This window comes from Mobula hypostoma, chromosome 12 (assembly GCF_963921235.1).
Source record: "Mobula hypostoma chromosome 12, sMobHyp1.1, whole genome shotgun sequence".
Taxonomy (NCBI): Eukaryota; Metazoa; Chordata; class Chondrichthyes; order Myliobatiformes; family Myliobatidae; genus Mobula; species Mobula hypostoma.
This window is the reverse complement of record NC_086108.1, coordinates 117054104-117076979: the sequence shown is the minus strand read 5'-3', so window position 1 is coordinate 117076979 and position 22876 is coordinate 117054104. Positions and strand designations below refer to the sequence as shown.

At 47.5% G+C, this 22876-nt stretch overlaps 1 protein-coding gene across 2 annotated transcripts in view; it reads left to right on the top strand.

Annotated features, from left to right (window-relative positions):
• The window catches only part of col11a1a (collagen, type XI, alpha 1a), a 605254-nt gene that overhangs the window by 214819 nt on the left and 367559 nt on the right, over positions 1-22876 (top strand). For both annotated transcript variants that reach the window (XM_063064825.1, XM_063064824.1), the window contains exons 3-4: positions 10454-10667; positions 11435-11597. In XM_063064825.1, the coding sequence (XP_062920895.1) occupies positions 10454-10667; positions 11435-11597 (377 nt within the window). The remainder of the gene's footprint in view (positions 1-10453; positions 10668-11434; positions 11598-22876) is intronic.

Here is a 22876-nt window from a genome sequence, read left to right as displayed (position 1 = left end):
GGATCCAGAGAGAATTGTTCATGAAGTTTGCTCATTTTATGCGACCCTGTTCTCACTGGACCCATCAAGTGAGGAAGCACAAGGAGTGCTGTAGGAAGACCTGCAAAAGGTCAGCCCCAAGGCTGTCCTACAACTGGACTCATCCCTATCGCTAGAGGAACTCTCCAGCATCCTTAACCATCTGTGGGAAGGGAAGTGCAGCCTGGTTGGACAGGTTGACTGGAATTCCTCAGGGCCTTCTGGACGTTCTGGGTGCTGACTACGCCAGGGTCTTGGGTGCAAGCCTGGCAACAGGTGAGATGCCCCTCTCTGGCTGTAAGGTGGTCGTGGTCCTGCTGCCAAAGAAGGGAGATCTTCACCACCTGACGAATTGGTGCCCGGTGTTTCTCCTGTGCACCAGATATAAGATCTTTGCCTGGACTACAGCAAATTGCCTGGGGTCTGCAGTGTTCCAAATGACCCACTCAGACCAGTTCTACAAGGACTCGGGCTGGCCCATTGAGGATAATACCACCTGATCCATCTGTCCTATGAGTCTGGGCCGTCAGTCACCATTCTCTCTCTCGATCAGGAGAAGATGTTTGTCATGACTACCTCCTCGGGACTCTGCACGTGTGTGAACTCCGACCGCATTTTGTTCCCATGTCCATCTGCTGTTCGCTGCCGCGGAGTGCCTGATAAAGGTCAATGGATCATTGACAGCACCATTTTGCTTTGGGGGGGGTGGGGTGAATCAGGGCTCCCAATGTTGGGGCATGTGTACTCTGTCTGCATACAGCCTTTTCTGTGCTTTCTTCGGAAGCGGTTGACAGTCTGAGGCTCTGCGCGAGCCGGAGATGAAGGTAATCCTTTAGGCCTATGCCAAGGATGTCCTCCTTGATCACCGACCCTGTTGGCCTACAGAGGATGCAAGACTGCCAGAGGGTCTTCTCAGCCGCATCCTCTGCCAGGGTCAACTGGAGAAAGTGCTCGGTCTTTTAGTGGGTCAGTGGGAAATGGACTTGCTACCAGAGGAGCTAAGACCATATGTGTGGAGTACCATGCACCTCCTCTCTCTGGGGGTCTACCTGAGCTCCATTCTGGATTCTTGGCTGGTGAACTGATGTTCTAAGTGTTGGGACTTAGAGACAAAAGTCTCTGCCCAACTGGGACGATGGTCAGGTCTACTCTGCGCAATCTTGTACTGGGGCAGGTTGGTGGTCATCAGCCGGTTGGTAACCTCCATGCTTTGGTACCGGCTGGTCACTGTATGTGGACAGAGAGGACCCAGAGAAAGTTGGTGGGCTTCTGGGATGATGGGAAGCAATGGTCCCTGCTCTGGTCCAGAGTCTTCCTGTTGGGGAGGGGGTCAGTCACTGGTGAGTGTATGTACCCAGATGGCTGCTCTCTGTCTCTGTCTCATGTTCTCCGAGCACCCTCCGTGGAGGCACGCACTGGCGCAGCGTTACTCCACCGGGGGCTTTGCCCTCAGGAGGGTGCACAGCTTCCGGCGGCAAGCCCCAGCTGCTTCGCTGTGCGAGAGCTGACAGGTTTTTACCGGGAGCTACTGCAGGTCCAGTAGGGTCTCCTCCGGTCAGAGTCCTCCTGAGCCTGCGGGGGTACGCGCTCGGGCAGCTGGCGAGACCGTTTCCCGTCCCGTGAGGGTGGCTGGGGAGATCGTTTCCCATCCCGTAAGGGCGGCTGGAGAGACCGTTTCCATCCCGTGAGGGCGGCTGGCGAGACCGTTTCCCGTCCCGTGAGGGCGGCTGGCGAGATTGTTTCCCATCCCGTGAGGGCGGCTGGTGAGACCTGGGACCTGGGGTGGAGGGTGTTGCACAGGGCAGTACCGAGTAATAGATTCCTGGGCAGGTTCACTGATACCCCGTCCACCTGTCCTTCATGTGTAACTCTTGCTTCGGCTCGCGGCTTAACAGAGGGGGATGATAGCTCCCCTGCCCGGCCAAACTTAAGAAATCTTGTTTGGGTGGATGCTGCACGATGTGTACCCTGTTACAAATCAGTACCGCAAAATAACAAACAGTGCACAAAATGTGATTAAATGATTGAGCTTTATAATTCTTAATTTGACCTATATGGTTAGTAAGGAAAACAAAAAAGAGCCCATTCTCAAGAAAAAATCGAACGCGCAACGTTGGAGCTCACTGATAAGGTCGTTCGCCCACCACCGACTTCCTCCGATAGAACATAGAATAGTACAGCACAGTACAGGCCCTTCGGCCCACAATGTTGTGCCGACCCTTAAATCCTGCCTCCCATATAACCCCACCATCTTAAATTCCTCCATATACCTGTCTAGTAGTCTCTTAAACTTCACTAGTGTATCTGCCTCCACCACTGACTCAGGCAGTGCATTCTACGCACCAACCACTCTCTGAGTAAAAAACCTTCCTCTAATATCCCCCTTGAACTTCCCACCCCTTACCTTAAAGCCATGTCCTCTTGTATTGAGCAGTGGTGCGCTGAGGAAGAGGCGCTGGCTATCCACTCTATCTATTCCTCTTATTATCTTGTACACCTCCATCATGTCTCCTCTCATCCTCCTTCTCTCCAAAGAGTAAAGCCCAAGCTCCCTTAATCTCTGATCATAATGCATACTTTCTAAACCAGGCAGCATCCTGGTAAATCTCCTCTGCACCCTTTCCAATGCTTCCACATCCTTCCCATAGTGAGGCGACCAGAACTGGACACAGTACTCCAAATGTGGCCTAACCAGAGTTTTATACAGCTGCATCATTACATCGCGATTCTTAAACTCTATCCCTTGACTTATGAAAGCTAATACCCCATAAGCTTTCTTAACTACCCTATCCACCTGTGAGGCAACTTTCAGGGATCTGTGGACATGTACCCGAGATCCCTCTGCTCCTCCACACTACCAAGTATCCTGCCACTTACTTTGTACTCTGCCTTGGAGTTTGTCCTTCCAAAGTGTACAACCTCACACTTCTCCGGGTTGAACTCCATCTGCCACTTCTCAGCCCATTTCTGCATCCTATCAATGTCTCTCTGCAATCTTTGACAATCCTCTACACTATCTATGACACCACCAAATTTTGTGTCATCTGCAAACTTGCCAACCCACCCTTCTACCCCAACATCCAGGTCATTAATAAAAATCACGAAAAGTAGAGGTCCCAGAACAGATCCTTGTGGGACACCACTAGTCACAATCCTCCAATCTGAATGTACTCCTCCACCACCACCCTCTGTCTTCTGCAGGCAAGCCAATTCTGAATCCACCTGGCCAAACTTCCCTGGATCCCATGCCTTCTAACTTTCTGAATAAGCCTACCGTGTGGAACCTTGTCAAATGCCTTACTAAAATCCATGTAGATCACATCCACTGCACTACCCTCATCTATATGTCTGGTCACCTCCTCAAAGAACTTTAACAGGCTTGTTAGACATGATCTGCCCTTCACAAAGCCATGCTGACTGTCCCTGATCAGACCATGATTCTCTAAATGCCTATAGATCCTATCTCTAAGAATCTTTTCCAACAGCTTTCCAACCACAGACGCAAGGCTCACTGGTCTATAATTACCCGGACTATCCCTACTACCTTTTTTGAACAAGGGGACAACATTCGCCTCCCTCCAATCCTCTGGTACCATTCCCGTGGACAACGAGGACATAAAGATCCTAGTCAGAGGCTCAGCAATTTCTTTTCTCGCCTCGTGGAGCAGCCTGGGGAATATCCCATCAGGCCCCAGGGTCTTATCTGTCCTAATGTATTTTACCAATTCCAACACCTCCTCTCCCTTAATATCAACATGCTCCAGAGCATCAACCTGACTCATATTGTCCTCACCATCATCAAGTTCACTCTCATTGGTGAATACTGAAGAGAAGTATTCATTGAGGACCTCGCTCACTTCCACAGCCTCCAGGCACATCTTCCCACCTTTATCTCTAATCAGTCCTACCCTCACTCCTGTCATCCTTTTTTTCTTCACGTAATTGAAGAATGCCTTGGGGTTTTCCTTTACCCTACTCGCCAAGGCCTTCTCATGCCCCCTTCTTGCTCTTCTAAACTCCTTTCTTGCTTCCCTATATTCCTCAATAGACCCATCTGATCCTTGCTTCCTAAACCTCATGTATGCTGCTTCTTCCACCTGACTAGATTTTCCACCTCACTTGTCACCCATGGTTCCTTCACCCTACCATTCTTTATCTTCTTCACCGGGACAAATTTATCCCTAACATCCCACAAGAGATCTCTAAACATCAACCACATGTCCATAGTACATTTCCCTGCAAAATCATCATCCCAATTCACACCCGCAAGTTCTAGCCTTATAGCCTCATAATTTGCCTTTCCCCAATTAAAAATTTTCCTGTCCTCTCTGATTCTATCCTTTTCCATGATAATGCTAAAGGTCAGGGAGCGGTGGTCACTGTCCCCCAGATGCTCACCCACTGAGAGATCTGTGACCTGACCCCATTCATTACCTAGTACTAGATCTAGTATGGCATTCCCCCCGGTCGGCCTGTCCACATACTGTGGCAGGAATCCATCCTGGACACACTTAACAAACTCTGCCCCATCTAAATCCTTGGAACTAATCAGGTGCCAATCAATATTAGGGAAGTTAAAGTCATCCATGATAACAACCCTGTTATTTTTGCACCTTTCCAAAATCTGCCTCCCAATCTGCTCCTCTGTATCTCTGCTGCTACCAGGGGGCCTATAGAATACCCCCAGTAGAGTAACTGCTCCCTTCCTGTTCCTGACTTCCACCCATATTGACTCAAAAGAGGATCCTGCTACATTACCCACCCTTTCTATAGCTGTAATAGTATCCCTGAGCAGTAATGCCACCCCTCCTCCCCTTTTTCCGTCTCTCTATCCCTTTTAAAGCACTGAAATCCAGGAATATTGAGAATCCATTGCTGCCCTGGTGCCAGTCAAGTCTCTGTAATGGCCACTGCATCATAATTCCATGTATGTATCCAAGCTCTCAGTTCATCACCTGTGTTCCTGATGCTTCTTGCATTGAGGTACACACATTTCAGCCCTTCCACCTTACTGTCTTTACACCATTTATTCTGCTTCTCTTTCCTCAAAGCCTCTCTGTATGTTAGATCTGGCTTTACTCCATGCACTTCTTTCACTGCTCTATCGCTTTGGGTCCCATCCCCCTCGCAAATTAATTTAAACCCTCCCGAACCATGCTAGCAAACCTACCAGCAAGGATATTGCTCCCCCTCGAGTTCAGGTGCAACCCATCCAATCTGTGTAAGTTCCACCTTCCCCAGAAGAGATCCCAATGATCTAAATATCTAAAACCCTGCTCCCTGCACCAACTCCTCAGCCATGCATTCAACTGCCATCTCCTCCAATTCTTACCATCACTGTCACGTAGCACTGGCAGCAATCCTGAGAACGCCACCCTTGAGGTCCTGTTCTTCAGCCTTCTGCCTAGTTCCCGAAACTCACACTTCAGGACCTCATCCCTCTTCCTGCCTATGTCGTTGGTCCCAACATGTATCACGACTTCTGGTTGCTTTCCCTCTAGTACCAGGATGTCGTGCAACCAGTCAGAGACATCCCAGACCCTGGCACCTGGGAGGCAACAAACCATGCTGGTGTCCTTCTCACGTCCACAAAATCTCCTGTCTGCTCCCCTGACTATAGAGTCTCCAATGACGACAGCTCTCCTCTTCTCTGTCCCACCCTTCTGCACAACAGGGTCAGACTCAGTGCCGGAGGCCCTGCCACCGTGACTCACACCTGGTCGGTCATCCCTGCCAACAGTATCCAGGACAGTAAACTTATTATTAAGGGGAATGGCTGCAGGAGTGCTCTGTACTACCTGTCTGCTCACCTTCGCTTTCCCCCCTCTGACTGTCACCCAACGACCTGCTTCCGACAGCCTAGGTGTGACTACCTCCCTGTAGCTCTCATCTATGACTGCCTCATTCTCCCTTATGAGTCGAAGGTCATCCAGCTGCTGCTCCAGATTCCTTACGCGGTCTTCCAGATCGCCCAGCCGTATGCACTTCTGGCAGATGTGACTCTGCGGGAGAGGGGCGTTCCCCCAAGACTGCCATATTTCACATGAGAGGCACATCACCGTCTCAGGAGACATTGTAAAGACTAACTGCGAGCTAGCTTGTCCTCCGCCTCTTCTCGTCGAAGCCTCTCGAGACAAAACCTCAAAGCTCCACTCCTTCACTGGCCCACTCACGCAATGCCTTGGGGTTTTCCTTTACCCTACTCGCCAAGACCTGCTCATGCCTCCTTCTTGCTTTCCTCAGCCCCTTCTTAAGCTCCTTTCTTGCTACTCTATATTCCTCAATAGACCCATCTGATCCTTGCTTGCTAAACCTCATGTATGCTGCCTTCTTCCACCTGACTAGATTTTCCACCTCACTTGTCACCCATGGTTCCTTCACCCTACTATTCTTTATCTTCCTCACCAGGACAAATTTATCTCTAACATCCTGCAAGAGATCCGTAAACATTGCCCACATGTCCATAGTACATTTCTCCGCAAAAACGTCACCCCAATTCACATCCGCAAGTTCTAGCCTTGTAGCCTCATAATTTGTCCTTCCTCAATTAAAAATTTTCCTGTCCTCTCTGATTCTCTCCTTTTCCATGATAATGTTAAAGGCCAGGGAGCGGTGGTCACTGTCCTCCAGATGCTCACCCACTGGGAGATCTGTGACCTGACCCGGTTCATTACCTAATACTAGATCTAGTATGGCATTTCCCCAGTCGGCCTGTCAACATACTGTGACAGGAATCCGTCCTGGGCACATTAAACAAACTCTGCCCTGTCTAAACCATTGGAACTAATCAGGTGCCAATCAATATTAGGGTTGTTAAAGTTACCCATGATAACAACCCTGTTATTTTTGCACCTTTCCAAAATCTGCCTCCCAATCTGCTCCTCTGTATCTCTGCTGCTACCAGGGGGCCTATAGAATACCCCCAATAGAGTAACTACTCCCTTCCTGTTCCTGACTTCCACCCATACTGACTCAAAAGAGGATGCTGCTACATTACAGCAACACACATAAAAGTTGCTGGTGAACGCAGCAGGCCAGGCAGCATCTCTAGGAAGAGGTACAGTCGACGTTTCAGGCCGAGACCCTTCGTCAGGACTAACTGAAGGAAGAGTAAATAAGGGATTTGAAAGTTGGAGAGGGAGGGGGAGATCCAAAATGATAGGAGAAGACAGGAGGGGGAGGGATGGAGTCAAGAGCCGGACAGGTGATTGGCAAAAGGGATATGAGAGGATCATGGGACAGGAGGTCCGGGAAGAAAGACAAGGAGGGCGGCGGGGGGGACCCAGAGGATGGGCAAGGGGTATATTCAGAGGGACAGAGGGAGAAAAAGGAGGGGGAGAGAAAGAATGTGTGTATAAAAATAAGTAACAGATGGGGTACAAGGGGGAGGTGGGGCATTAGCAGAAGTTAGAGAAGTCGATGTTCATGCCATCAGGTTGGAGGCTACCCAGACGGAATATAAGGTGTTGTTCCTCCAACTGAGTGTGGCTTCATCTTTACAGTACAGGAGGCCATGGATAGACATGTCAGAATGGGAATGGGATGTGGAATTAAAATGTGTGGCCACTGGGAGATCCTGCTTTTTCTGGCGGACAGAGCGTAGGTGTTCAGCAAAGCAGTCTCCCAGTCTGCGTCGGGTCTCGCCAATATATAAAAGGCCACACCGGGAGCACCGGACGCAGTATATCACCCCAGCCGACTCACAGGTGAAGTGTTGCCTCACCTGGAAGGACTGTTTGGGGCCCTGAATGGTGGTAAGGGAGGAAGTGTAAGGGCATGTGTAGCACTTGTTCCGCTTGCACGGATAAGTGCCAGGAGGGAGATCAGTGGGGAGGGATGGGGTGGACGAATGGACAAGGGAGTTGTGTAGGGAGCGATCCCTGCGGAATGCAGAGAGAGGTGGGGAGGGAAAGATGTGCTTAGTGGTGGGATCCCGTTGGAGGTGGCGGAAGTTACGGACACTTCACCTGTGAGTCGACTGGGGTGATATACTGCGTCCGGTGTTCCCGATGTGGCCTTTTATATATTGGCGAGACCCGACGCAGACTGGGAGACTGCTTTGCTGAACACCTACGCTCTGTCCGCCAGAGAAAGCAGGATCTCCCAGTGGCCACACATTTTAATTCCACATCCCATTCCCATTCTGACATGTCTATCCACGGCCTCCTCTACTGTAAAGATGAAGCCACACTCAGGTTGGAGGAACAACACCTTATATTCCGTCTGGGTAGCCTCCAACCTGATGGCATGAACATCGACTTCTCTAACTTCCGCTAATGCCCCACCTCCCCTCGTACCCCATCTGTTACTTATTTTTATACACACATTCTTTCTCTCACTCTCCTTTTTCTCCCTCTGTCCCTCTGAATATACCCCTTGCCCATCCTCTGGGTCCCCCCCCCCGCCCTCCTTGTCTTTCTTCCCGGACCTCCTGTCCCATGATCCTCTCGTATCCCTTTTGCCTATCACCTGACCAGCTCTTGGCTCCATCCCTCCCCCTCCCGTCTTCTATCATTTTGGATCTCCCCCTCCCCCTCCCACTTTCAAATCTCTTACTAACTCTTCCTTCAGTTAGTCCTGATGAAGGGTCTCGGCCTGAAAAGTCGACTGCACCTCTTCCTAGAGATGCTGCCTGGCCTGCTGCGTTCACCAGCAACTTTTATGTGTGTTGCTTGAATTTCCAGCATCTGCAGAATTCCTGTTGTTCAACCAATCTCTGTCGCTTTACGTCATCAGAGCACTGCCACTCATCTAACAACTGAGAGGTCTTCTCTGCCCAAGCCTCATACTCCTCCTCCCCTTTAGGGGTGGGCGTTATTCCAGAGAATAGGTGGAGCCTACCATAGCAGGGACTTTGAACCTGGGCATTTTTCCATTTATTCGCCAGAGAGGTAAGGGCAGATACTAACTCAGAATTCTTACTGTTCACCGGGAGACGTGGAATAATTAGACATTCCAAGTCTGACCACTCCTTCTCCTCACTCCTCAGAAATGATAGAACCCTGCCTTTGAAATCTCTGCCCCTAGCTACCACTACGTCAGCGCTGGTCTACATTAAAACGAGAGTTGTGCCTGCCACTTTATCAAACCTTTGCCCGCAATCGCAACTTTAACAGTACTTAACAGGTGAATTAACAATTCATCCAGAGTATGAATATCTACCTCACTGGTTCAATGCTCAGGGTAATCAATCCTGGACGAGCCCCCACAATTGTAACTCTCACTTTGGCTAGTGGCTTAATATAGGGGTTGATAGCCCCCAGCCCGGCCAAACTTAAGAAATCTGGTTTGGGTGGATGCTGCACAATGTGTCCTCTGTTACAAATCAGTACCACAAAATAACAAACAGTACACAATATGTGATTAAACGATTGAGCTTTATAATTCTTAATTTGACTATATGATTAATAAAGAAAACAAAAAAAAAGAAGGGCCCATTCTCATGAAACAGTCTAACACACAACGTTGGAGCTCACTGATAAAGCTGTTTGTCCACCATCACCCTCCTCCGATCGTCACTGACCTTCGGACGCTCGCTCCAAGTCCACTCCGACCAGCTGTCTACCAACTCTCTCCATTCCCATCTTCTCTCCTCATCTCTCCCCGGCAAAAGACCACGAATTCGCGGCTCCCTGACACACAAGAAAGAACAATATCCCGCTCATTAGCTAACATGCCCCATTATCTCTAGTCATAACCCAAACATTGCTGCTACAGAGAAAACACTACCTAAGCAGTGGAACATTACAGGGAAATCATTACATTAGCAGTGAAACCTTACAGCGTGTTACACATGTCTGTATGGAGTGTGAGGGGTTGCAGCCCCTAAAGGGGCTGCTCCTCTCGTCCTGGCTGCACTTCAGCCTTGCACTCCTGGGCACCTTTATGGGCACCCTGTATGGGGGGCCGGGTGGGGGGTGGGGGTTGGGCGTCACTCGTTGGATGTTCTGGTAGGCTTGCTCCTAGGCCTAGCCAAGATGCCCATTCGTGGGTCCAGGCAGTAGGCTGTTAAGAGATCTGCCTGTGCCGACTGTCTGCCCCTCTTCCGAGGATTCATGACATTCATGCCAGGGTATACTTGGAGAGGGAACATGTGACCATTATGGGTGCAATGGGGGATATCTGGGAATGGGACGCATGGCGGGAAATTGGGTGCATTATAGATGGTAAGAACTGTATTTTAATTTGAATTCACTAACTGTATTGTCCTTTGTATTTGAATGATGTTTTGTACGTTTGTGAAACAAAAGGGCTGTTCTGGGTTGTGTTTGTGTAAAATATTTCTGAACTATACCCTGATGTCAGTTGTCTCCATAACCTGCCTGCTGCCTGTGGGATCTTGCTGACTCACCTAGGGGTTGGTCTGGTGTCTCAGGCCCTGTAGGTCAAATGGAGCTGAGCCTGGCACCCTGCTGATTGTCTATTTCTGCTACAGATGGACAGTTCCCCCATGATTTCTCCATTCTCGTCACCCTGAAACCCAAACGCAATACACAGGCCTTCCTGTTGTCTGTCTACAATGGCCATGGAGTTCAACAGCTGGGTGTCGAGGTTGGCCGCTCCCCTCTATTCCTCTATGAGGACCAAAATGGTCGACCAGCTCCTGAGGACTACCCCGTATTCGGAACCATCAACTTGTCTGACAACAAGTGAGTGACGATGACTGGCCTGTCCTTCACTGCTACACTCCACCAATGTTCAGACCAGCTTACCACATGGACCGAGGGCCCTCCACTCTGGGTGATGGGAATTGGGGCATGTTTTCTCAATGCAAGCAATGTTTTCATTGAGGGATCCAGAATTAACACGGGAGTGCAGAGCGGACGAAGAGGGTGGGGTCAGAGTGGAGGGTGGTGGTGGTAGAGTCTGTCAGGGGTGAGTTGCAGGATCTGGGGAGCTGAAACGGGCTCAACAGGAGATTGAAAACATTGGAATCCTGGAGTGTGGCACAGTGGCATGAGCCGCCGTATCACAGCTCCAGAGACACAAGTTCGATTCCCACCTCCAGTCCTGTCTGTGTGGAGTTTGCACGTTCTTCCTGTTACCGTGTCATTTTCCCCTGGGTGCTACGGTTTCCTCCTACATCCCAAAGATGGGTTCATTGACCGCTGTAAATCGCTACCCAGAATGTGTGAGAGGTGGAATCTGGGGAGAATCCGGGTCAGATTGGTCTCAGTGGGTGACAGACTCAATGGACCAGAGGGCGTGTTTCCATACTGTGTGGGATAAATGGAGGGAGTGTTTGGAGTCCCTGTATTTTTCTGCTTGTTGGGGGAAAAGACCTGGACACTTTGTGAGAGATGAGAGTTTGGTGAGGTGGATCTCCCTCTCTGGCCTGGACTGGTTCCATTAGGTCACTATGCCATCCAGGGAAGCCTTAGGAATGGTGACTGAGCTGTAGTCTCTGTTCTGCCAGGTGGCACCGACTTGGCATCAGTGTCCAGAAGAAGAACGTGACACTGATCCTGGACTGTAAGAAGAAAGTCAGCAAGCCTCTGCCGAGGAGCAGCAACCCCGTCCTGGATACCAGTGGCATTGTGGTATTCGGCACCAGGATCCTTGACGAAGAAGTTTATGAGGTAACATCTCTCCGCCATGGCTCAGAGGTTTATAAGGGTGCAGCACAATCTCTTGGATGGTAGACAGTGGGCTGGAGACAGGATCTACATCACTGTCTGAGGTAGAGGGTGGGAGAAAGGAAACCAGAGGGGGAGAGAGAGAATTATGGGGATGGGGAGTAACCAGATAGTACGGGGCAGTAGGAAACTACAAAAGAGGGAAGAGAAGCCACTGAGATCAGGGCCCAGGTGGCTGGAGGAACGTCCATCGGTGAGGGGTTGGAATCCAAGTTGAAGTTCATGTTAATTGTCACAGACACACCCAGGGTATCAGGTATAGTGTAGAACAAACATGGTGAACATACTTTTAACAAAATCATAAATTAACATTGATAATTAATGGGATTCATTTACTTAACGCAACTTAGTTTATCATTATTATATTTTAACTCATTATTAACAATGTGGGAGTCTAGGACCAGAGGGCACAGCCTCAGAACAGAGATAGAGAGGAATTTCTTCATCTAAAGGGTGGTGAATCTGTGGAATTCATTGCTACAGACAACTGTGGATGTTGTCACTGGGTATATTTAAATCAAAGTTGATAGGTCCTTGATTAATAAGGGTATCAATAAGGCCAGTGATATTGTGGGGATGGAACTGGACTCTCTGACGATGATGTCTGAAAAGAGGATGCTGTCCAAGTTGCATGCCATCTTGGACAATGTCTCCCATCCACTACATAATGTACTGGGTGGGCACAGGAGTACATTCAGCCAGAGACTCATTCCACTGAGACGCAACACAGAGCGTCATAGGAAGTCATTCCTGCCTGTGGCCATCAAACTTTACAACTCCTCCCTTGGAGGGTCAGACACCCTGAGACAATAGGCTGGTCCTGGACTTATTTCCTGGCTTGTACATATTACTATTTAATTATTTATGGTTTTATGTTGTTTTATTTATACTCTATTCTTGGTTGGTGCAACTGTAACGAAAACCAATTTCCCTTGGGATCAATAAAGTATGACTATGACTATCAAAAGTTATCGAGAGAAGACGAGAATGGGATTGAGAGGGGTAATGATGGAAGGGAGGGGCAGACTCAATGAGCCAAATGGCCTAATTCTACTCCGATGTCTTATGGGGGTTGCAGAAACAGGGAGTGGTGTAGGTACTATTGTGGGTTACAGAGACGGGAGGAGTGAAGGGACCAGAGGGAGTTACAGAGATATAGAGATGGGGAGAGTGAAGGGCTTGGATGTGGTTACAGAGACTGGGTGGGGTGTAGGGCCCAGAGTGTTACAGAGACGTGGAAAGTGAAGGGGAAAGAAAGGGCATAGTGGCAGGGAGGATGCAGGAATGAAGACAATAAGACCATAAGATATAGGAACAGAATTAGGCCATTTGGTCCATTGAAACCGTACCACCATTTCATCATGACTGTTCCAATTTTTCTCTCAGCCTCAGTCTCCTGCCTTGTCCCGTATCCCCTCATGCCCTGACCAATCAAGAATCTACCAACCTCTCTTAAATACACTTAATTACTTGGAATCCACAGCTGCCTGTGGCAATGGATTCCACAGATTCACCACTCTCTGTCTAAAGAAATTCCTCCTCATCTTGGTTCTAAGAGTACAACCCTCTATTCTGAGGCTGTGTTCTCTGGTTTTAGACTCTCCCAACATAGAAAACATCCTCTCCACATCCACTCTATCAATGCCCTTCACCATTCAATAGGTTTCAATGAGGTCACCCCTCATTCTTCTGAATTCCAGTGAATACGGGCCCAGAGCCATCAGGCGCTCTTCATCTGACAAGCCGTTCAATCCTGGAATCATTTTCATAAACCTCCTTTGAACCCTGTCTAGTTTCATCACATCCTTTCCAAAATAAGGGGCCCAAACCTGCTCACAATACTCTGTGAGGGCTCACCAGCGCTTTATAAAGTTTCAACGTTACATCCTTGTTTTTACGTCCTTACCATAAGACATAGGAGCAGAATTAGGCCATTTGGCCCATGGAGTCTACTCCGCCATTCAAGCATGGCTGATCCTCTTTATTTCCCACCTCAACCCCACTCCCCGGCCTTCTCTCCATAACCTTTGATGCCATGTCCAATCAAGAACCTATCAAGCTCTACTTTAAATACACCCACTGGCCTGGCTTCCACAGCTGCCTGTGGTAAGAAATTCCATAAGTTCACCACCCTCTCACTAAAGAAATGTCTCCACATCCCTGTTTTAAATGGACATCCCTCCATCCTGAAGCTGTGCCCTCTTGTCCTAGACTCCTCCACCCTGGGAAATATCTTTTCCACATCTACCATATCTAGACCTTTCAACATTAGGAAGATTTCAATGAGATCCCCCTTCATCCTTCTAAATTCCAGTGAGTACAGACCCAGAGCTATCAAACATTCCTCATATGATAACTCTTTCATTCCTGGAATCATCCTTGTGAACCTCCTCTGGACCCTCTTCAATGCCAGCACATCTTCTCTGAGATGAGGAGCCCAAAACTATTCACAATACTCAAGGTGAGGCCTCACCAGTACCTTATAAAGCCTCAGCTTCACATCCCTGCTCTTGTATTCCAGACCTCTTGAAATTAATGCTAACAGTGCATTTGCCTTCCTCACCACGGACGTTACCTGCAAGATAACATTCAGGTTGTCTGCACAAGGACTCCCAAGTCTCATTGTGCCTCTGTTTTTTGAATTTTCTCTCCATGTAGAAAACAGTTAACCTTTTCATTTCTTCTATTAAAGTGCATGATCATTCATTTCCCAACACTGATTTCCAACTGCCATTTATTTTCCCCTTCTCTGAAACTGCTTAAGTCCTTCTGCAGCCTCTCTACTTCCTCAAAACTACCAGCCCTTCTACCTATCTTCTTATCATCCACAAACTTTGCAACAAAACCATCAATTTGATGATCGAATCATTGACATTATTGCTGTTTGAGAGTTTGTGAACAGCTCCCATCAGGGTCTTTTTACCCTTGAAGTTCCTTAGCTTTTTATATATATATATATATATATAGTCTTCCATACAACCGCAGATGTCCATGCTGCAAGTCTCCCCTCTCCATGCCACTGATGTTGTCCAAGGGAAGGGCATTAGGACCCATACATCTTGGCACCAGTGTCGTCACAGAGCAATGTGTGGTTAAATGCCTTGCTCAAGGACACAACGCGCTGCCTCAGCCAAGGCTCGAACTAGCGACCTTCAGATCACTAGACGAATGCTTTAACCACTTGACCACGCGCCAACACATCCTTAGTTTTACTAACAATTATTCAACACTTTCAACCATAAGAGATAGGAGCAGAATTAGGCCATTCAGCCTATCGAGTCTGCTCTGTCATTCCATCATGGCTGATCCCGAATCCCACTCAACCCCGTACACCTGCCTTCTTGCCATATCCTTTGATGCCCTGACCAATCAGGAAACAATTAACTTCTGCCTTAAATACACCCATGGACTCGGTCTCCACCACAGTCTGTGGCAGAGCATTCCACAGTTTCACTACTCTCTGGCTAAAAAAATTCCTCCTTACCTCTGTTCTAAAGGATCGCCCCCTCAATTTTGAGGTTGTGCCCTCTAATTCTGGATACCCACACCATAGGAAACATCCTCCCCACCTCTACCTTATCTAGTCCTTTCAATATTCAGTAGATTTAAATGAGATCCACCCTGCATTCTTCTAAATTTCAGTGAGTACAGGCCCAAAATTGCCAAACGATCCTCATATATTAACCCCTTCATTCCAGGAATCGTCCTCATGAACCTCCTCTGGGCCATCTCCAATAACTGCACATCTTTTCTGAGAAATTGGGCCCAAAACTGTTGATAATATTTCAAGTGCGGCCAGACCAGTGTCTTATAAAGCCTCAGTGTCTTATAAAAATCACCTTGTTTTTATATTCTATTCCCCTTGAAATGAATGCCAACATTGCAATTGCCTTCTTTCATAGACTAAAGTTGTAAATTAACCTTCTGGGAGTCTTGTACGAGAACTCCTAAATCCCTCTGCACCTCTTCTTGAAGCTTCTTCCATTTAGAAAATAGTCTGCACTGTTGTTCCTTTTATCAAAATGTATTATCATACATATCCAGCCATCTTCATATCATCCGCAAACTTCACCAAAATGCCATCAATTCGATGATCTAAATCACTGACAAATAGTGTGAAAAGCAGTGGTCCCAATATTAACCCCTGAGGAACACCACTAGTCACCAGCAGCCAAGCAGAAAAGGCCCCTTTTATTCCCACTTGCTGCCTCCTGCCTGTCAGCTATTCCTCTGTCCATGCCAGTATCTTTCCTGTGACACCACAGGATTTTATCTTGTTAAGCAGCCTCATGTATGGCACCTTATCAAATGCCTTCTGAAAATCTAAGTAAATGACATCCACTGCCTTACTTCCTCGAAGAACTCTTATCAGATTTGTCAGGCAAGATTTCCCTTCACAGAAACCATGCTGCTTTGACTTATTTAATCATTAGCCTCCAAGTACCTCAAAGCCTCATCCTTAATATTAGACTCCAACACTTTCCCAACCACTGAGGTTAGGCTAACTGGATTATAATTTCCTTAGGGCTTTACTCTTTGGAGAGAAGGAGGATGAGAGGAGACATGATAGAGGTGTACAAGATAATAAGAGAAATAGATAGAGTGGACAGCCAGCACCTCTTCCCCAGGGCACCACTGCTCAGTACAAGAGGACATGGCTTTAAGGTAAGGAGTGGGAAGTTCAAGGGGGATATTAGAGGAAGATTTTTTTACTCAGAGAGTGGTTGGTGCGTGGAATGCACTGCCTGAGTCAGTGGTGGAGGCAGATACACTCGTGAAGTTTAAGAGACTACTGGACAGGTATATGGAGGAATTTAAGGTGGGGGCTTATATGGGAGGCAGAGTTTGAGGGTCGGCACAACATTGTGGGCCGAAGGGCCTGTACTGTGCTGTACTATTCTATGTTCTATGTTTTTCTTTTGCCTTATCTCTTCTTAAAGAGTGGAGTGACATTTGCAATCTTCCAGTCCTCTGGGACCATGCCAGAATTGAGTGATTCTTGAAAGATCATGACCACTGCATATGTTATATCTTCATCAACCTCTCTCAGGACTCGGGGATGTAGTCCATCTGGTCCAGGTGACTTATCCACCTTAAGACCTTTCAGTTTGCCCAGCACTTTTTCATTTGTAATAGCAATGGCACTCACTCCTGCTCTCTGACACTCACGGATGTCTGGCACATTGCTGGCGTATTCCACAGTGAAGACAAATGTGTCATTACCCTTATTAAATGTCTTTTCCAGCTCCCTTTGCAATCTTAACCCCACATCTTGGCTATTATTTGGAGGGATTTATGATTCCCATAATGATTTTTCACCCTTGCTGTTTCTTAACTCCACCCACAACAACTCAACATTCTCTGACCCTATGTCACCTCTTCTATAAGTAATTCCATCTCTTACCATCAGAACTACACCATCGCCTATGCCTTCCTGCCTGTCCTTTCACTACAAAGTATATTATTTGATGTTAAGCTCCCAACAATGGCCTTCTTTCAGCCAGACTCAGTAATACCAACAATGTCATACAGACCAATCTCTAATTGTACCACGAGTTCGTCCACCTTATTCCGAATGCTACATGCATTTAAATACAGCACCTTCAGTCCAGCATTTTTCACCCTTTTGAATTTTGTCTCTGTGGTACAGCTTAACCCTTTGCTCTGTCTGCCTTTGTATCCAGTCATTGGCGTGTCCTTCCTCACATTCATGTTACACCCATCATCTACCTGTAAACCTGCTGGCTCATCCTCAGCTCTATCGGCATGTTTCTCATCACCGTGCCATATCAGTTTAACAAGAGGACCCCTACGTCTCTCTGCATCTCTGATGTTTGAACCTTCTCCTGATTTAGATAATAGTCCGCACTATTGTTTCCTTTACCAGAATGCATCATCATACATTTCCCAAGACCGTATTCCATCTGCCACTTTGTTGGCCATTCTTCCAACTTGTCTAAGTCCTGCTGCAATCGCATTGCTTCCTCAGCATTACCTACCCCTCCATCTGCAAATGTTGCCACAAAGCCATCAATTAAACTCTCTATATCATTGACAAACAACGTGAAAAGCAGCGGTCCCAATGCTAACTCCCGAGGAACACCACTAGTCACTGGCAGCCAACCAGAAAAGGCCCCTTTTATTCCCACTCATTTCCTCCTGCCTGTCAGCCATTCCTCAATCCATGCTTGTCTCTTCCCTATTAACACTACAGGACTTTATCTTGTTGAACAACCTCATGTGTGACACCTTATCAAATGCCTTCTGAGCACCTAGGTAAATGACATCCACTACCTCTCCTTTATCCAGCCTGCTTGTTACTTCCTCGAAGAACTCTTAACAGATTTGTCAGGCAAGATTTCCCTGCACAGAAACCATGCTGACTTACATGCCTTTTCCAGCTCTCTTTGCAATCTCATCCTCACATGCTGGCTACTATTTGGAGGCCTTTATATGATTTTGTCACACCGTACTCAATCTTTTGATTCCTGATTTTGTCTGAGGTCTTACCAACATCTACCTCCACAAACTCTCCATCCCTCTACAACTCTAGTTTAAACCCCACCGTGCAGCATTAACAAACCTTCCCGCTAGGATATTAGAGCCCCTCCAATTCAGTGCAAACTTTCCCTTTTGAATACGTCTTACCATCCCTAGAAGAGAGCCCAGTGATCCAAAAATCTTATGTCCCCCCTCCTGCACCAACTCCTTAGGCACGTTTTAATCTGTATAAACTTCCTAGTTCTAGCCTCTCCAGTACGTGGCACGGGTAGCAATCCTGAGACCATGACTCTGGAGATGCTGCACCTTAAACACCCCGAACTCCCTGCGCTGAACCTCGTCACTAACACTGCCTATGTCATTGGTACCCACATGGACCACGACTTCTGACTGTTCCACTGAAGAATGCTGAGGTCTCGATCTGAGATACTCCAGACCCTGGCACCTGGGAGGCAACATACCATCCAGGAATCTCATTCTCACCCACAGAACCTCCTGTCCTTCCGCCTAAATAATCTCTATTTCCACAGCATGGCACTTCTACCCCCTCCCTTCCAAGTCACAGAGGCGGTCTCAGCGCCAGAGTCCCGAGCACTGTGACTTTCCTCAGTTAGGTCATCATACATCCTGCAAGAGGAGCAATCTGCCTGACATCTCTACTGTCCTTGCTGAGCAGATATAAAGGAGAGAAGGAAAAAAAAACTTGAGCTTTTCTATCCTTCACTTTCTCTGAGTGAAACCTCTCTTTGCAGAAGCCTTGAAGAAAAAAGCCTTAAGATACCACTCCGACTATGCACTCAGGCAACAGCTGCTGTGGTGAAGGGATTGACAGACAGCTGGAGTGAAGGTCACGGAGCTGGTTACAGAGATGGGGTGAGGTGTAGGGGCCAGAGGGTGTAACAGAGATGGGGAGAGAGAAGGGGATGGCAGAGGTCACCGGGTGCAGGGGCCGGAGGGTGTTACAGAGATGGGGAGAGGGAAAGGGAAGAAGAGGGTTGCAGAGATAAGGGGAGTGAAGGGGATGGTGGTGATTATAGAGACGGGGGGAGTGACGGAGATGGAAGTAGTTATACATTCGGGGGGAGTGAAGGGGATGGTGGTGATTATAGAGACGGGGGGAGTGATGGAGATGGAAGTAGTAATAGAATGGGATATTGTTTGAAATCCAGAGGAACTTACAGAGATGGACAGAGTTGAAGAGGAAGGAGGGTGTTACAGAGACGGAGAATGAAGGCGACAGAAGGTGTTACACAGATGGGGAGAGTGAATGAGCTGGTGGTGGTTATGGGGACGGAGAGACTGAGGTGGAAGAAGGGAGTTATAGAGATGGGGTAAGTGAAGGTGGGTGGAGGTGATTACTGAGACGAAGTGGGATGTAGGGTCCGGAGAGGGTTACAGACACAGGGAGAGTGAAACATAGAACACCTGCAGCACAATACAGGCCCCTCAGCCACAATGCTGTGCCGAACATGTACTTATTTTAGAAATTACCTAGGGTTACCCCTCTATTTTTCTAACCTCCATGTACCTATCTAGGAGTCTCTTAAAAGACCCTATTGTAACCACCTCCACCACCGTCGCCGGCAGCTCATTCCACACACTGACCACTCTCTGACTGAAAAAGCTTACCCCTGCCCCTGTACCTACTCCCCAGCACTTTAAAACGATGCCCTCTTGTGCTAGCCATTTCAGCCTTGGGGAAAAGCCTCTGACTATCCACACGATCAATGCGTCTCATCGTCTAATACACTTCTATTGGGTCACATCCATCCTCCGTCACTCCAAGGAGAAAAGGTCGAGTTCACTCAACCTATTCTCATAAGGCATGCTCCCCAATCCAGGCAACATCCTTGTAAATCTCCTCTGCACCCTTTCTATGGTTTCCATGTCCTTCCTGTAGTGAGGTGACCAGCACTGACCACAGTACTCCAAGTGGGGTCTTGACCAGGGTCCTATATAGCTGTAACATTGCCTCTCGGCTCTTAAACTCAATCCCACAATTGATGAAGGCCAATGCACCGTATGCTTTCTTAATCACAGAGTCAAACTGCATAGCAGCGTTGAGTGTCCTACGGACACGGACCCCAAGATCCCTCGGATCCTCCACACTGCCAAGAATCTTACCGTTAGCACTATATTCTGCAATCATATTTGACCTACCAAAATGAGCCACCTCACACTTATCTGGGTTGAACTCCATCTGCCACTTCTCAGCCCAGTTTTGCATGCTATTGATATTCCGCTGTAACCTCTGACAGCCTCCACGCTATCCACAACACCACAAATGATTTGTGTCATCAGCAAATTTACTAACCCATCCCTCCATTTCCTCATCCAGATCATTTATAAAAATCAGAAGAGAGGGGGTCCCAGAACAGATCCCTGAGGCACACCACTGGTCACTGACTTCCATGTAGAATATGATCCATCTACAACCACTCTTTGCATTCTGTGGCAAGCCAATTTTGAATCCACAAAGCAATGTCCCCTTGGATCCCATGCCTCCTTACTTTCTCAATAAGTCTTGCATAGGGTACCTCATAGTCACATCCTCAAAAAATTCAATCAGGCTCATAAGGCATGACCTGCCTTTGACAAAGCCTTGCTGTCTATTCCTAATCATATGATGCCTCTTCAAATGTTCATAAATCCTGCCTTTCAAGATCTTTTCTATCAACTTACCAACCACTGGTCTATAATTTCCTGAGCTATCTCTACTCCCTTTCTTGAATAAGGGAACAACATCTGCAACTGTCCAATCCTCCAGAACCTCTCCCATCTCCATTGATGATGCAAAGATCATCGCCAGAGGCTCAGCAATCTCCTACCTCACCTCCCACAGTAGCCTGGGTTACATTTCGTCCGGTCCCAGAGACTTATCCAACTTGATGCTTTCCAAAAGCTCCAGCACATCCTCTTTCTTAACGTCGATATGCTCAAGCTTTTCAATCCACTGTAAGTTATCCCTACAATTGCTAAGATCCTTTTCTGTAGTGAATACTGAAGCAAAGTACTCGTTAAGTACCTCAGCTATCTTGTCTGGTTCCATACACACTTTTCCATTGTCACACTTAGAACCATAGAACCACAGAAACTACAGCATAGAAACAGGCCTTTTGGCCCTTCTTGGCTGTGCCGAACCATTTTCTGCCTAGTCCCACTGTCCTGCACACGGACCATATCCCTCCATACACCTCCCATCCATGTATCTGTCCAATTTATTCTTAAATGTTAAAAAAGAACCCACGTTTACCACCTCATCTGGCAGCTCATTCCATACTCCCACCACTCTCTGTGTGAAGAAGCCCCCCCACTAATGTTCCCTTTAAACTTTTCTCCCCTCACCCTTAACCCATGTCCTCTGGTTTTTTTCTCTCCTTGCCTCAGTGGAAAAAGCCTGCTTGCATTCACTCTGTCTATACCCATTATAATTTTATATACCTCTATCAAATCTCCCCTCATTCTTCTACGCTCCAGGGAATAAAGTCCTAACCTATTCAACCTTTCTCTGTAACTGAGTTTCTCAAGTCCTGGCAACATCCTTGTAAACCTTCTCTGCACTCTTTCAACCTTATTTATATCCTTCCTGTAATTTGGTGACCAAAACTGAACACAATACTCCAGATTCGGCCTCACCAATGCCTTATACAACCTCATCATGGCATTCCAGCTCTTATACTCAATACTTCGATTAATAAAGGCCAATGTACCAAAAGCTCTCTTTACGACCCTATCTACCTGTGACGCCACTTTTAGGGAATTTTGTGTCTGTATTCCCAGATTGCTCTGTTCCACTGCACTCCTCAGTGCCTTACCATTAACCCTGTATGTTCTACCTTGGTTTGTCCTTCCAACATGCAATACCTCACACTTGTCTGCATTAATCTCCATCTGCCATTTTTCAGCCCATTTTCCAGCTGGTCCAAGTCCCTCTGCAGGCTCTGAAAACCTTTCTCACTGTCTACTACACCTCCAATCTTTGTATCATCAGCAAATTTGCTGATCCAATTTACCACATTATCATCCAGATCATTGATATAGATGACAAATAACAATGGACCCAGCACCGATCCCTGTGGCACACCACTGGTCACAGGCCTCCACTCGGAGAAGCAATTCTCTACTACCACTCTTTGGCTTCTTCCATTGAGCCAATGTCTAATCCAATTTACCACCTCTCCATGTATACCTAGCGACTGAATTTTCCTAACTAACCTCCCATGCGGGACCTTGTCAAAGGCCTTACTGAAGTCCATGTAGACAATATCCACTGTCTTCCCTTCATCCACTTTCCTGGTAACCTCCTCAAAAAACTCCAATAGATTGGTCAAACATGACCTGCCACGCACAAAGCCATGTTGACTCTCCCTAATAAGTCCCTGTCTATCCAAATGCTTGTAGATTCTGTCTCTTAGTACTCCCTCCAATAACTTACCTACTACCGACGTTAAACTTACCGGCCTATAATTTCCCGGATTACGTTTTGATCCTTTTTTAAACAACGGAACAACATGAACCACTCTCCAATCCTCCGGCACCTCACCTATAGACAGCGACATTTTAAATATTTCTGCCAGGGCCCCTGCAATTTCAACACTAGTCTCCTTCAAGGTCCAAGGGAACACCCTGTCAGGTCCCGGGGATTTATCCACTTTAATTTTCCTCAAGACAGCAAAGACATCCTCCTTTTCAATCTGTACAGTTTCCATGATCTCACTATT